Source organism: Schistosoma haematobium, chromosome 5 (genome assembly GCF_000699445.3).
Source record: "Schistosoma haematobium chromosome 5, whole genome shotgun sequence".
Classification (NCBI taxonomy): Eukaryota; Metazoa; Platyhelminthes; class Trematoda; order Strigeidida; family Schistosomatidae; genus Schistosoma; species Schistosoma haematobium.
This window is the reverse complement of record NC_067200.1, coordinates 21,543,886-21,558,883: the sequence shown is the minus strand read 5'-3', so window position 1 is coordinate 21,558,883 and position 14,998 is coordinate 21,543,886. Positions and strand designations below refer to the sequence as shown.

General features: G+C 38.9%; 2 protein-coding genes across 2 annotated transcripts in view; both read left to right on the top strand.

Moving 5' to 3' along the window:
• Positions 1–14,998, top strand: part of MS3_00009371 (uncharacterized protein) — a 38,237-nt gene that overhangs the window by 19,773 nt on the left and 3,466 nt on the right. Inside the window, exons 1-2 of the mRNA XM_051217740.1 lie at positions 13,735–14,000; positions 14,039–14,134. The gene's annotated coding sequence lies outside the window, so the exon portion shown is untranslated. Of the gene's footprint in view, positions 14,001–14,038; positions 14,135–14,998 lie in introns of the transcript that reaches the window.
• MS3_00009372 (uncharacterized protein) lies at positions 3,648–5,726 on the top strand. The gene has a single exon (XM_051217741.1). The coding sequence runs from the start codon at positions 3,696–3,698 to the stop codon at positions 4,536–4,538; it is 843 nt and encodes a 280-aa protein (XP_051065181.1). The 5' UTR covers positions 3,648–3,695; the 3' UTR covers positions 4,539–5,726.

Sequence of the window (14,998 nt, the reverse complement as noted above, 5' to 3'; positions counted from 1 at the left end):
ATCAGCAACAGCCTATTATGGAGTAAACAAACCAGCCTTCCAACTGAGGAGGAAATTAGGAGTAGACTTTCGAAGTGGATAGGATAGGAAATTATTGAACTGCATCATGAACTCATCGCTGATTTGAAGTCGTGAAGGAAAACGGAATAGAAGAAGGCCAAAAAACACACTCCTTTGGGAATCAAAAGCAGATATGAAAAGAGTGAATGGCGACTGGAAAGGATTGCCCAGGACAGAGTTGGATAGAGAATGCTGGTAGTTGGCCTACGCTCCTCCATGAGGAGTAATAGGCGAAAGCAAATAAATAAGTAGTTACTATTTACCACAAATTTTATATTAGCCTAATCAATTAATTCATATAAATGAACCCGGAAATATTGACCACTAAACATAAATTCAGTATTCCAAAATGTTCAATTTTGTGAATCGGTTGAAATAAAACATTAAGAACGTTGGATACTGGCTCACTGGTTTAGAGGTCAGAAATTCGCACTCGAGACCGGAGGTCTTGGATTCGGATCCCTTGTGTGAGATCGTGAATGCGCACCGCTGAAGCATCCTAAATTTTTGACGAACTGACTTTCGAATGCTTCCAAGTTTCTAATGATAGTCTAACATAGATCATGGTCTCAAATTTTAAAAAATTTAAATCCATTTTGTTATGTTTAACGAAAATCTTATAATGATTAAATTGTTTCATTTAATAAAAAGTAAAATAAATATAGAAATATAATGTTTCTGTATAGATTATGTATTATGTTAAATTCATGAGTCGATTAAGCTAGATCATGATGGAAAACTTGGAGGTAACTGGACATCCGTTTCATCCTAGTTGTGAGATCCATTTTGAATGTGTTGTGTGTTGGTGAAAATCCCTCCATGTATATACTTGTACTTTATTCCTACTGATCACATTAGTCGTACGTTGTTGTATTTTGATTACATTTGAATTGTTAATATTTGTATTTTTTGTTATAGTTTTTGTTTTTATTACGCATTCACTAAGTTTGTATTTCTTCCTGAACTGCATCTGCGTTGTTTTACTTGACACTTGTTCTTGGCGGTAGCCATATTGATTTGTTCCTCCTGTTGTGTGTGATCTATCCGGTCAGGATAGAATAACGTTCATTTGTTGTGATTGGTAATTTTTCCTCATCTTCTATCAACTTCTTTATTTATTGTAATTTAGATTTAATTGATTGAACAATCATTGGTTGAATAGCCGGGTGATAATATTTGTTTAGGTAATGATTTACATTAAATTTATTATGAATTATAGAACCGCAATTTACCCGATTACTTGTTTTGATTTCGACAGGATAAGGCGCGTGTCTAAGGTCCTCGGTCGGCTATTCTTCAACATCCAAACCGTGGTTTGGATCCTACCGTTCTAAACAAATATTACTTGGCCGAAATCCTTTGGTAATCGTTCGCGGATTTTCTGGAAATAATTGGTCGTTTCGCTTATAATGCCAGTTGATCGTCGAAGGAGATCATGCTCAAAGTTCGTCGATGTTAATGAAGAATCCCCTATGTCAAGCAAGTGCCTTTTGACGTCCTTAAGGGTCATGGTTCAGACCTAAATAGGGTTGATTATCATGATAGTGATTCTAGTCTTAATTCGATGTCAGATGACGTAAGAAATCTTAGTTTAAAGGAGGAGCAAAGGCCTGAATTACTAGGAAAGAGCATATTGCCTATAGCTCATGTTGTTGTCCCAGAACTACCAAACGTTGGACTGAGTTATTTCGATGGAGAGCCAAGAGGTTATTGGAAGTTTATAAGGCAATTTGAGACGTATGTAGCATCAAGAGTCACGGATGATAGCCAGCGCTTGCTCTATTTGATACACTATTGTAAGGGCAAGGCTAAAACAGCTATTGAAAGTTGCGTCATGATGGAGGCATCCTCTGGCTATAAAAGAGCAAGGGAGATTTTAAAACGTTTTTTTGGACAGTCTCACGTGATTGCTCGAGAAACACTAGAGGACTTATTGAGTGCTGTGAATTTCGAGTATATTGACGGGGACCAACTATCAAACTTGGCTATTAAAATGGAAAACTGTGCCATGGTCTTGGAACAGATGGATTATACTTCTGATCTAAATTCCTTAGTTACCTTGGAAAGAATAGTGAGACTCTTGCCTCAACCTATGCAAGCCCAGTGGGCGGACCGGGTGGATAAATTGACTGAAGATAACAGGGAACCGACCTTCGACGAGCTCACTCAGTTTATCGCATCGCGTGTGAGAGTGGCTTGTGGTAGATTTGGACGGTTAGCAAACCGTTCAAGAAAAGGACATAACGTAAAGACGAACTGTCACGTGCAATCAGAGCAAGGGAATAGTTCGACAACGAAAACTAAATGCAGTATGTGTTCCTACGACCATGCCATTGATAAATGTCCACAGTTCTTAGCGCTTACAGTTCAAGAACGATGGTCTCACTATAGTTTTCTAATTGTCGTATGAATTAGGAATTCCAGGATTAACGCAATTGAATTAAGAAGACACAGGCACCAACGAATGTATTGTATTTAGAATTCGAAATTGAGCATTCAACAAGTACAAAGGTATCATTAGTCCATTCAAACACCACACTCACGCTAAAATCAAGGGTATCTGTTTCGTCTGTCTTAGACAAGGACATAGAGTTAAGGAATGTAAGCTGACAAAGCGCTGTAACGTTGAGGGTTGTGAAAAGAAACACCATTCTTTGCTGCACAGCGAGAGTGAGAAACCTGGTATCTCAAATTGTTGCAGATATACTAAATCACTAATCAGTCACGTGTGTTTAGGCATGATTCCCGTACGGTTGAAATCGCGAAAAGCCGAGATTGTGTGTTATGCTCTGTTGGACAACGGCTCTGATGCGACACTGATAAAATCAAACTGTTTGAGGTCTCTCGGACTGAGCGAAGACCAAGCATCAGTGGTAGTTGAGACTGTGGGCGGAAATAGAACAATGAAGGTCACGAGTGCGCCTTTTGAGGTATATTCTTTAGATCGATGTGAACATGTTACGATTAAAGGAGCTCTGATTGTAGCAAGTATACCAGGCCATAAGCCAACAAAGTCAGCAATGAACAACCTAGTTAAGTGGCCGCATTTAAGTGATGTGCCAACAGATAGTCTAGACTCTGAGGAAGTTTTACTGTTGATTGGTTGCGACGTACCAGAAGCACATTGGGTGTTAGACCAACGGTTGGGTGGAAGGAAGAACCCGTACGCTGTGAAAACGTTGCTAGGGTGGACGGTTTTCGGACCTGCGTCATATTCGGAATATAGGAAAAGAGTTGTTAATCATACCAGTAAGATACAGGCATTAGAGAACGAAATACGTAAGCCTTATGACGTAGAGTTTTCAGATGCCTATTCAAGTGATAAATCATTAGCAGTAGACGACAAGGCGGCTATAAAGATTGTGGGAGGTGGCACGCGCTTCCACAACGGTCATTTTGTAGTTTCTATACCGTGGAAAAAGAATCCAGATATGAAAGTGGATAATTATGAAGTAGCAAACCGTAGATTACCAAGTTTGAAAGGTATGTTGTCGAAGGATGACAGTCTGCACATCAGGTATATCAAAAGTATTGAAAGTGATTTTACTAAGACTTATGCGGAGAATGTCTTTGAAATATATCTGCAGTCTTATTATCGCCCTCGATGATATTCACCTCATCATGCAGTATTAAACATGGAAAAACCAGAAGAACTTAGAGTGATCCTTGATTGTGCCGCACAGTTTGCAGGGGTTTCCATAAATGATATGATTTATGAAGAACCCGATACCACCGCTGAGTTAAGGTGTATATTAATAAGTTTTCGCAAGGAGGCAGTTGCAATCCCTGCAGATGTTGAAGAAATGTTCATGCAAGTGAAGGTCCCTGAGTCTGATAGAGGAGTTTCAAGATTTCTGTGGTGGCAGGGGGGAGACATGTCGAGGGAACCATCCGAGTTTCAAATGACATCTCATCCATTTGGTGCCACATCATCGCCGTTTTGCGCGAACTTTGCCTTAAATAAGACGGCCCAAATATTGTCTGTCGGTTATGATGGTTATGTTGTAGGTGATGTCAAGAATAATTTCTATGTTGATGATTGCTTGATATCCATTCCCAATTGTGATCAAGCAAAGAGTTTCGTTAAGCAGATAAGTGAATTATTATGTAGAGGAAGTATGCAAAAAATGACCGATCTTGAATATTGGTTCAAATGTCCTACTTTATTGCATGGCGAATTTTATATAAGAATCACTGACTGTCCGGAACCTATTCCTGACGATATTGAGTTTAGAAAAACTGCTGTGGTTAACTTGAGTAGTATAAAGCAAAACATGTCACCTATTCTCTCTTATTACTCCGAGTGGTTGAAATTAGTCAGCGCCGTAGCCTGGCTTAGAATGTTCATAGAATTTCTGATGGTGCTTCGTTCACTGAGTCATGAAGGATCCGTTCATCTAGGATGTTTAAAGGTCAAAGAACTTGACATCGCCAAGCGTAAAATTTTATTGATGGTTCAGAAAGAAGTTTGTGGATAATTATTTAATGAATTTAGAAACAGAAGTAAAGCAGTAAGTCATGATGATCTGAAAGGCTTATCACCGATAATGCTTGATGGGTTACTCTGTGTTACAGGTCGTCTAAGCTACTCAGAATTATTAAACACTTTTGAACATCCAGTAATTTTACCCAGTCGACACTTAGTGACGGAAATGATAATTAGACATTGTCATAAAGAACCAGCACACGTAGGAAGGTCATTGGAAAAAGGATATAGATATGTGTTTACTTGTTTGCAAACATGGGCAATACATATTGAACTGATGTATAGTTTGATTACTGGTTCATTTATAATGGCCTTATCACGTTTTATTGGAAGAAGAAGGAAACCTCCGGAGATTTACAGTGATAGTGCGTCAAGCTTCATGGGAGCAGATTCTGAATTAAGGAGGTTTGTGCAACAGTCGAATCAGCAGAAGATAAATATTGAATTGTCAGCGAGGTTCTCATCCAACAGCATGGGTGTAATTTGGGGAAGAGTGATTAGGTCTATACCAAGACTGTTATTGTTGGTCACAAGAGAACAAGTGAAGCAGGTCTCCTTGAATCTTTGGACTAGTCTTTGTTGTAATTGATGTAGTTAGGTCGAGTAGGCGTACTGTTGTAAGTCCTACTCGTTCCTATGGTGTGATATGTCATATTATGAACCATGACCGTAGGCATCAAGGTAGCTTGTGTGGTATAAAGGGATTTTGGTAGCCGGTGTAAGATCCATTTTGAATGTGTTGTGTGTTGGTGAAAATCCCTCCATGTATATACTTGTACTTTATTCCTACTGATCACATTAGTCGTACGTTGTTGTATTTTGATTACATTTGAATTGTTAATATTTGTATTTTTTGTTATAGTTTTTGTTTTTATTACGCATTCACTAAGTTTGTATTTCTTCCTGAACTGCATCTGCGTTGTTTTACTTGACACTTGTTCTTGGCGGTAGCCATATTGATTTGTTCCTCCTGTTGTGTGTGATCTATCCGGTCAGGATAGAATAACGTTCATTTGTTGTGATTGGTAATTTTTCCTCATCTTCTATCAACTTCTTTATTTATTGTAATTTAGATTTAATTGATTGAACAATCATTGGTTGAATAGCCGGGTGATAATATTTGTTTAGGTAATGATTTACATTAAATTTATTATGAATTATAGAACCGCAATTTACCCGATTACTTGTTTTGATTTCGACAGGATAAGGCGCGTGTCTAAGGTCCTCGGTCGGCTATTCTTCAACATCCAAACTATAGTTTGGATCCTACACTATTATCATTTTTCATTGTCATGAGTACGAATATAATGACTACAATCCACTTGAGACGTTAGTTATATAAAACCCGAAACAAAATAACAATGATCATAACGGCGATAAATGGATTTTAAATACCATCCTTCTCTCTAACTGCAAACCGATTATCGGACACTGTAAATGTTCATATTCTACGACACTGATAAAATATCGTTCATTCACTAATTGTACGCTATCTAGAGTATTCTAATACACTGAATTCATTTTTGACAAAGATATGCTGCAGTTAAGGAGATAAGATTAACATTAATACTGAGAAATTTATGACAGTTGATATGTGCTCAAATTATCTATTGGATCAAACAAATTCAGTGAATGAAAGATCTTATTTTATCATCACGTTTCTATCTCTTATCATCTATCACCACCTATCTGCTGCTGAACTCATCAAGCTGTCCGAAGACTGCTTTCTAGTAACGAGCTCGTCAAGTTTAGAATTCTGTCTAGTTGCATTTATGGCTCACCATGATTCGACTATTCTAGAATGAGCTGAAAAAGTAAATATTTCTACTGAAATGTAATTTAATATAAAAACAATCCTTTTAATTGATACCAGCATTTGAGGATTCTTCGTGGAATATTGTTGCCTGGTCATGTCACATTCTGATGTGCGATAATTCATATGTTCAAGATGTTCGTCTTTGAAGCTTGAGATATTTTTACATTACTTTGCTACCGATAGCGTCTCAATTTTTCTTTGTTTGTTTCTCAACTTTGCCAAATATAGAGAACATCCTACTCAAACTAAGTTATAATAACTCCACTGTATAAAGCTGCACGCAAGTCTATTTTATTTACGTCCTGTTTCTGACAATACTCTAGTCTCATCACCAATAAATATATCTCTGAGATTTAAAATCAGAAAACAAGATAGCCATTTATATCTATGATTATAGAAACAGTACTCCGATATGTTCACAAACACTGCTCCCAACCATAACTTTCAAAACCAAACGCCAACTACTTAATATGTGTTTTGACGGGCCTGTTTTGAAATTAAATACTCAGTTATACAGTCCCATCTAACTAAAGTTTCTGGGATATCTCTCTGTTACACAAACACTTCCGCACTTACTAAATGGTATCCCGATTGTAAACTGCTCGAGCTTGTGAATATATTCAAAGCATCCACTGTGAGCGTGCATACTGAAACTGAGACCGATCAGATGCTCACTTGGACATCGATGACGAGAAAATTTAAAATCCTAAACGATCCTTTGCTATTAACTGTAAATTACTCATTCAAATAATCACATTCAGTTATGATACACCATCAAGCACTACAAGTTGACACTTTTATTACAACGAAATGTTACATACTCACGTTGCTTTTGTGTGAGTGGTGAGTTCGATCACAGACAGACCAACCCACACACACTTTCCTGTTTTTAAACGCAAGGAAAACAGAAAAGTTCATCAGACTACAATTGTGATTATCCTGCAAATATCCACGTCAAATTTATCCTCACGAATGAAATCACGAGAAAGTAGACGCTCTTATGAAACACGAAAGAAATGACAGTTGAAGAGATGTGAAATAACTTTTTCTGAATGAAAATATTTGGCCAGCAAATTAAAGCGTTCGAATTGAATCACTTATATGTGACCCTCAATCCAACTGGGTGTTGTGTCAGTTCATATGAATGGGATGTTAACAAAACATTCTGCTGGTCCATTTGATTGGAGATGATAGGGAGGGGAAGGTAGATTCGTTAATCCATCCATCCTGAAGTGAATGTGCAATGAATGGTGAGCCATTACCAGTCACTAATGTTTCGAGGAATTCAAAACACCTAAACTAAGCAGACAAGATTTAGGAGTCCTGGTACCCCATGACTTAAAGTCTTACGCTAACTGTGACAAAAATGCCTTCCGAGCAAACCTTGCACTGGTAACGTTGAGGCGCATTTTTGGACAGTTTGACGGACGAACTTTCCACACAATCTTCAATAGTTTTATCCGTCCCCATTTAGAGTACGGGAACATAGTACTCCCTCCCTCACTCCAGAAGGACAAGGTCACTTTGGAGCGTATCCAACGGCGAGCCACGAAATCAGTTCGAGGACTCAAATCTAAGCCTTACGAAGAACGCCTCCGTTCACTAGACCTTTACCCACTAGAATATAGGCGTCTTAGAAGTGATTTATTAATGGCTTATAGTATTCTTAACACTTCTGGACATCCTCTTAAACACCTACTTAAGCTTAGTTCGAATAATAACCTAAGGGGTAACACCCAGAAACTGGAAACACAACATAGCAAGACGGAATGTAGACACAACTTCTACTCCTTAAGAGTTGTCAAAAGCTGGAATTCGCTGCCGGCCGAGCTAGTCCAAGCGACTTCTCAGGAGTCCTTCAAGAGGCAACTTGACCTATTCTTAAGGACCAAGGACAGCATCACATTATGATTACCAATTTCTTTTCCTTTTTATTGTTAACATACCTAGGTTCCTGCCTGGAGGATTTGGTGATCCCCTGCTACTAGATACGGAAGCCTGTTAAGCGAAAGCTTCTTCTATTCCGTCCACAACCATTTGAATCATTTGAACTTAAGGATTGTTTCTGAGGCTTTGGAGTTGTGGAAATGATATACTTATGACCACTTCGTAAATAAATCCACAATAATTAGGAACATCTTATCGTGAATTGAACCTATGAAATCCTCATGACGTCTCTCCCGGGGTCCAGAAGGCATCGGGCAGTGCTGTGGTTCGCAATTCGAAGGTTCAAAGCAGCTTGAAGACAAGATGGACAGTTACAGCATTTGATTTCGATGTCTTTTGTCCACTGAGAGTTATTAAGCATAACTCTTGTTGCTTCTAGGCTGACCACTGTGAAATTATTTGACAACCTTATGACGTAATACTTCCTGAATAAAAATTCGATCACCAAACACAATACATGAGTCGACAGCCATTAATGAGTCACATCGACGAAGATATTGAAAACGTTTCCTTTCAATACGATTGTTCGGCAAGTTAGATGAAAGATAGCTATTAACTCTACTCAACGTAATGTCGGTTTCACCGCTTTCCTTGATAGTTTTGAGGGTAGCCCGCACGCAATTGCTTGCGTCATGCAATTCACGATCAACCTATTTCTCAGCTTTTATATTTGCCACTACAGTGTCTTCTGGTGTTTATGTCTTTGCATAGGAACTATCCTTTAACGAGTTTAGACTTTGGTTGATTGCGGTCAAGCCCTGCTATTATCTCTCTAACGGGCGATGTTACATGAATACTACCGTTTTGATAACTAGATTACATGACAGACTAGTCGAAATGTTGATTGCTTAAAAAGCGCTCGATGACTCATTCTCCTCTTCATGTATATATGCACTCAAATCCTATATTTGGATTTGTTTTACATTGCTTCTCCCTTATACATTTTGACTATAAATCCGCCTATGTAATTGCTCACGCATACTTATTCGCCTCATCGCCGAATGTGTTTGATATGCTTATAAATTTGTGGTCGTAAATATTTTTCAACAAACCATAGATGCCGTTTCCTTTGCCTTTCGATTCCAAACACCCTTGAGATTTATATTATAACAATGATTTAGGTGAACGATTAGTGAAGCAAAGTCAATACATAGGAACCTTTTAATTTTCATGACTTGTCGACTTTCCCAAAAGCTGTAAGAGACTAATACTAGATCAGGAAGTCGTGAGGCGGAGAAACTGTTGTACATTGTTGTAACCGGTTAGTCGTGTGAACAGGAACATTCTACTTTGACATAAATGGCTAATAGTCTGTTACTTACTTACTTACCCCTGTTACCCCTCGTGAAGGAGCATAGGCCGCTCACCACCATTCTCCACCAAACCCTGTCCTGGGCAATCCTTTCCAGCGCCTTTCAGTTCTATTCATCCTTTCCATATCTGCTTCTATTATCCGACGTAATGTGTCGCATGACCTTCCTCTTTTCCGCGTCTCGTAAGGATCACAGAAGGCTGTTGCTGATGATATCTGGCAATTGGATGTTGAGTATCTTATGTAGACAACCATTTACAAATACTTGTACTATTTTGATGATGGTTGTTGCAATTCACCAAGTTTTAGCTCCATCCAGTAGAACTGCCTTGACGTTGGCATTGAAGTTTCTGACTTTGATATTGGTTGAAAGCTTTTTGAGTTCCATATGTTCTTCAATTGTAGGGATGCTGTCCTTGCTTTGCCAATCCTTGCATTTACGTCTGAATCTGAACTTCCTTGCACATCGATGGTCCTTCCCAGCTATGTGAAGGATTCTACATCTTCCAGAGTTTCTCCATCAAAAGTGATTGGATTGCTGTTCTCCGTTCTGTATTTGAGGACCTTGGTGTATGCTGAGGCCCACTTATGCAGAGACTGCTGCTACACCAGTTGTCTTCATCTGCATTTGTTCGTGTGTATGCGATATGAAGGCTAGGTCATTTGAGAAGTCCAAACCATCTAATTGGTTCTGAGCTGTCCATTGCATGCCGTGTTTCCCCTCAGATGTCGAGGTCTTCATAATCCAGCCGACCAGCAGAAATGAAAAATGAAGGTGGAGGGTAGACAGCCTTGTCTGATTCCGGTTCTTAATTGGAATGCATCTGTTAGCTGTTCTCCATGCACCATCTTGCACTGTAGTCCGTCGTATGAGTTCCCGATAGTGTTGACAATCTTCTAAGGAGCTCCGTGGTGTCGAAGAAGTTTCCATAATGTCCTCCTATCTACACTGTCGAATGCCTTTTCATAATCAATGAAGCTGATGTATAGTAGCGAGTTCCACTCAACTGAATATTCGACAACGGTGCGCAGTGTTGTAATTTGCTCTGTGCACGACCGATTCTTACGGAATCCAGCTTGTTGATCTCGAAGTTGGGCGCCTACTGCATCCTTCATCCGGTTCAGCAACACTCTGTTGAAAACTTTCCCTGGTTTTGACAGTAGTGTAATGCCTTTGTAGTTTTCACATTTGCTCAGATCGCTTTTCTTTGGAATCTTGACGAGGTGTCCTTCTTTCCAGTCCATCGGCACTTGTCCCTCCTCCCAAATCTTTTGGAATAGAAGGTGAAGCATGTTTGCGGTTACTTCGACGTCTGACTTCAGTGCTTCAGCTGGTATGTTGTCGGTTCCTGCAGCTTTCCCGTTCTTGATTTGTCTGACGGCCATTCTGATTTCTTCCGTCGTTGGTAGATTGACATCTATGGAAAGATCTGTGTGTGCTGCTTCCATGTTTGGTGTATTCATTGGAGTCGGCCTATTCAGGAGTTCCTCAAAGTATTCTACCCACCTGTTCCTCTGTTGTTGAATTCTCCCACGTACTTCCTCCTGTCGGCTCTAATGCTCCTCTTCACTTGCTTGTTTGCTTCTATGTATTCAGCTTGTGCTTGGACTATCTCTGCTCGTGTTCGGCTGTTGTTTATTGCCGCCTTCTTGTTCTACCTTTCCTTGATCTTGCCCAGTGTTGCTGTAGAGATCCATTCCTTATCATGGTGTTCCTTTAGGCCCAGAACCTTTTCACACGTTAAAATTAATGCATCCTTGATGCCTTTCCAGTTGTCCTCTATAGCAGTTTCTTCTTCTTTGAGTAGATCCTGTAAGGCTTGGAATCTGTTGTTGAGAGCTATATTGAATTAATTGAGTTTGTCAGCATCTTGAAGGAAGGTTATATTGAACCTTGGTAGTGCTGTTTGTCCAGTTGTCCAGTTGTTCTTTAGCTTCAGTTTCATCTTGGCCACCACCAGGTGATGATCTGAAGCTATGTCAGCTCCTCTCCTGGTCCTCACATCTTCCATTGTCCTTCGGAATTTTCATTGATGCAAATATGATCTATCTGGTTCTCTGTGGTGTGATCCAAAGAGATCCGTGTAGCTTTGTGTATACGTTTGTGTGGGAATATTGTGCCGCCTATGACCAATTTGTTGAATGCACATAGATTTGCAAATCTCTCCCCATTTTCGTTTCTCTCCTAGTCCATGTCGTCCCATGATATCTTCATATCCGGTGTTGTCTATTCCGACTTTGGCGCTTAGATCTGCCATCAGAATGGTGAGGTCCATTTTTGGGCGCTTCTCTATGATTGATTGCAGCCGCTCGTAGAATTGGTCTTTAATGTCGTCGTTGCTATCATTTGTGGGTGCACAACATTGGATAATATTCATTGTAATCCTCTCCTTCTTTGTTTTGAATGATGCTTTGATGATTCTGGATTCGTGAGATTTCCATCCTACAAGTGCATTTCGTGTTACTTTGGACAGCATTAGAGCAACTTCCTGAGTGTGTGGAGCATCTTCTTCCTCGTGACCGGAGTATAACAGCATCTCTTCCGTATTTAACCTTTTCTGTCCAGCTTGGGTCTAGTGGGCTTCGCTGATTCCCAGTACTTCCAATTTCTATTTCCTCATTTTTGTTGCTATCTGACTGGTCTTCCCGGTCTACCACATTGTCCGGACGTTCCATGGGCCTGTAAACATTGTTGCTCTGGTTGTTGTAGGGAGTATCGGCCTCGTGACATCCGAAGAGAGTCGGCTTTCACCATGAGGTGTCATATTTCTTCCAAATGGAGACCTTCTAACTCCCGCGACAGATTTTAAATGGTCTGAATTATTTTTTTCTGGTTATCGTTTATCCAGCGAATTAGTTTTCTACGGGATGCGGTCGCTAACCTGATGCTCAACCCTTTTCCATTGCCTGGTCTTGGGACCGGCAGTAACTCTAGAAGAGCTACAGACGGAGTTTTTATAGTCGGTTATTAGGGTGAAATTCTGACCATACTTTTCACTGAAAGGATACATGATACAGGTCCATCATGGAAAATGCGACAGATGACTGCTTACTACGGTTTTTTCTTATTATTATATTCAGAGTGTTTCTATCTATCCGTCTCACATGGTTGTTGAATTTGCATTTCTATTCATTCATATTGCTCCAGCAGTTAATTGAATTATCTGGTTAATGCCAACTGGGAATTCAGGTATTGGTTATTGGATTAGAGTTTAAAATGTTGAAGGTCGATTGATAGTATTTGAACTAATTTGAGCGTCAGGGGGCACACTATGCGTGTTAGGTCACGGGTTTACGCGCACATGTAACATATTGTCGTGGATTTTGTGTGTCGTTATTTATCAGCTATTAACATCTTTTTTCCATCATACGCGACTTCTCGTAGTCTTTGTGATTGGAAGATAGTTTTTATTCCAATTTATAAGCAGTTTGACGTATTTCGTGCTCACCACCTAAGTAAATATGTAGTTGGCGTAATATGGTTATTTTTAACAGTACAAAGTCAAACAAGTCAAATCATCATTTTTCTAGTCAAAAATGGATTACAGATTGAGTTTTCATGAAAATAAGCCTTGAAAAGCATTAAATATGGTTCACCCCCTTGATTATGGTGACGGCAAACATAGATGTCCGTAGTCGTTTATAAAATGCGATCAGAAAGAAGTAAGCGTTAAGCTAACTATGAATATTATATAAATTGTTTGTATTTAGCCATAAAAGGTTATTTGGACTATAGGTAGCATTGTTTTGTACTGAAGTGACATATTATTATTATAAACTGACTTTCACATACGTAGAATATCTGGGATTAAAACTCAATGACAGGTACATGTTATCTGAGAAATAGCTTATAAATGTTAGGTATCTGATAAGAGTTATACAATTTGTATTATCGCATGGAAATCTCAGTCTAAAACCTACAATAAAAGGTCAGTCGTAAGAAAATCGTAGTTCACAAATGTACATCGATGAGACCACGAAAAATTCGCCTAAATTTAGATTCTGAACCATGACATTGGTAAGCAAGATCAAATAAATAATCGGGTTCATTCTAATTCGCAATTGAGACATTGTTTATTGGATTAGAGTTTAAAATGTTGAAGGTCGATTGATAGTATTTGAACTAATTTGAACGTCAGGGTCATGCAGTTCACATCAGTTCTTACTTGGGGTATGTTGTTTAAGAAAAGTGGTGTTATGTTCTACTGTAGGTCTTTCCGAAGTGCTGGGAAGTCATAAGTATGTGTATATGCCGTTGCATAAGGAAATTTGTATGCTTCCTGTGCTTACTAATGAGTTGCTATTCGAATTTAATTTGTCCAAACGCGAAATCAAACTTTGTGACAGCCAATCTCCTTCACACTGTCCCTCAACAATCAGTAAACGTTCACGCTTCCTAAACGCCTTATTTCTTCAGGTTGTTAGTGATACTAAATCTCATGCTTTATATCTGACAATCCACCTGAATTCCAATGCATCGCGAGAATGTTTGGGATGCGTTGGAAGAATCGAGGTATTTTAGATAATTTTGAATCTTTTCAATTTTATGCAAAGATTGTGTGCAGGCAATTGTGTTTCTATATGTAGATAAAGTTTATTTGCTATGGTTTTCAACTGTGTCCTTCTGTTACCTATTCCAGTTCGATTTGAGACATGAGCACGTCATGCAAAAATGCGGCTGACAGGAAAAGGGTGGAGTTAAAATATCGTATAATATGGTAAAGGTGCAACGTAGTGGTCAGTTAACAAACAAGTTATATGGATTATAAAATGAAATGAGGGAAATTGTGATGATCACATGCCTGATTCATCCCTGCCTTGGATACTCTGTGTGATGCAAGTGATGTTGACAGCGTACGTCATCAAAGAATGTACTTCCGCCGTTTTGCAGTCTACATGACCTGAAATCGATCATAAATGCATTGGAAACTTGTGTTATCTCTCTGACGTAAAGAATATGAAACGAAGCAATATAAAACCTGCATAAAGTAGATGGAGATTGAATGTTAACCATATTAGTGTCTCTGTTTGATACCGTGCTGTCATTATATTACTTATATTGCACTAAACGCGTTTCCTTTCAAGACTTAAATTATCATCGTAGAAGCTAATGATGATACGTAATAAACCTGTTCGTTCGTTTGAACATGATTTGAAGATCATAGAGTTAGGCTGTAAAGTATGGCAATTAAGAATAACTGACTTTGTTGTGTTAGGCTTATTATAAGCCTGTCTGAAAAGTAGTTAGGATATCGATGTCTTGCATACATAAAGAGATTTGTACACAGTAATCGTTTGGACACTGAAATTCTTCTGTACATATTTCAAGCTTCGTGGTCATTGGTGATTCAATAAACTACTTATTCAGCACGATGTG

Excerpts from the sequence above, each read along its gene's own strand:
- MS3_00009372 (XM_051217741.1), top strand. The coding sequence starts at position 3,696 with ATGGAAAAACCAGAAGAACTTAGAGTGATCCTTGATTGTGCCGCACAG.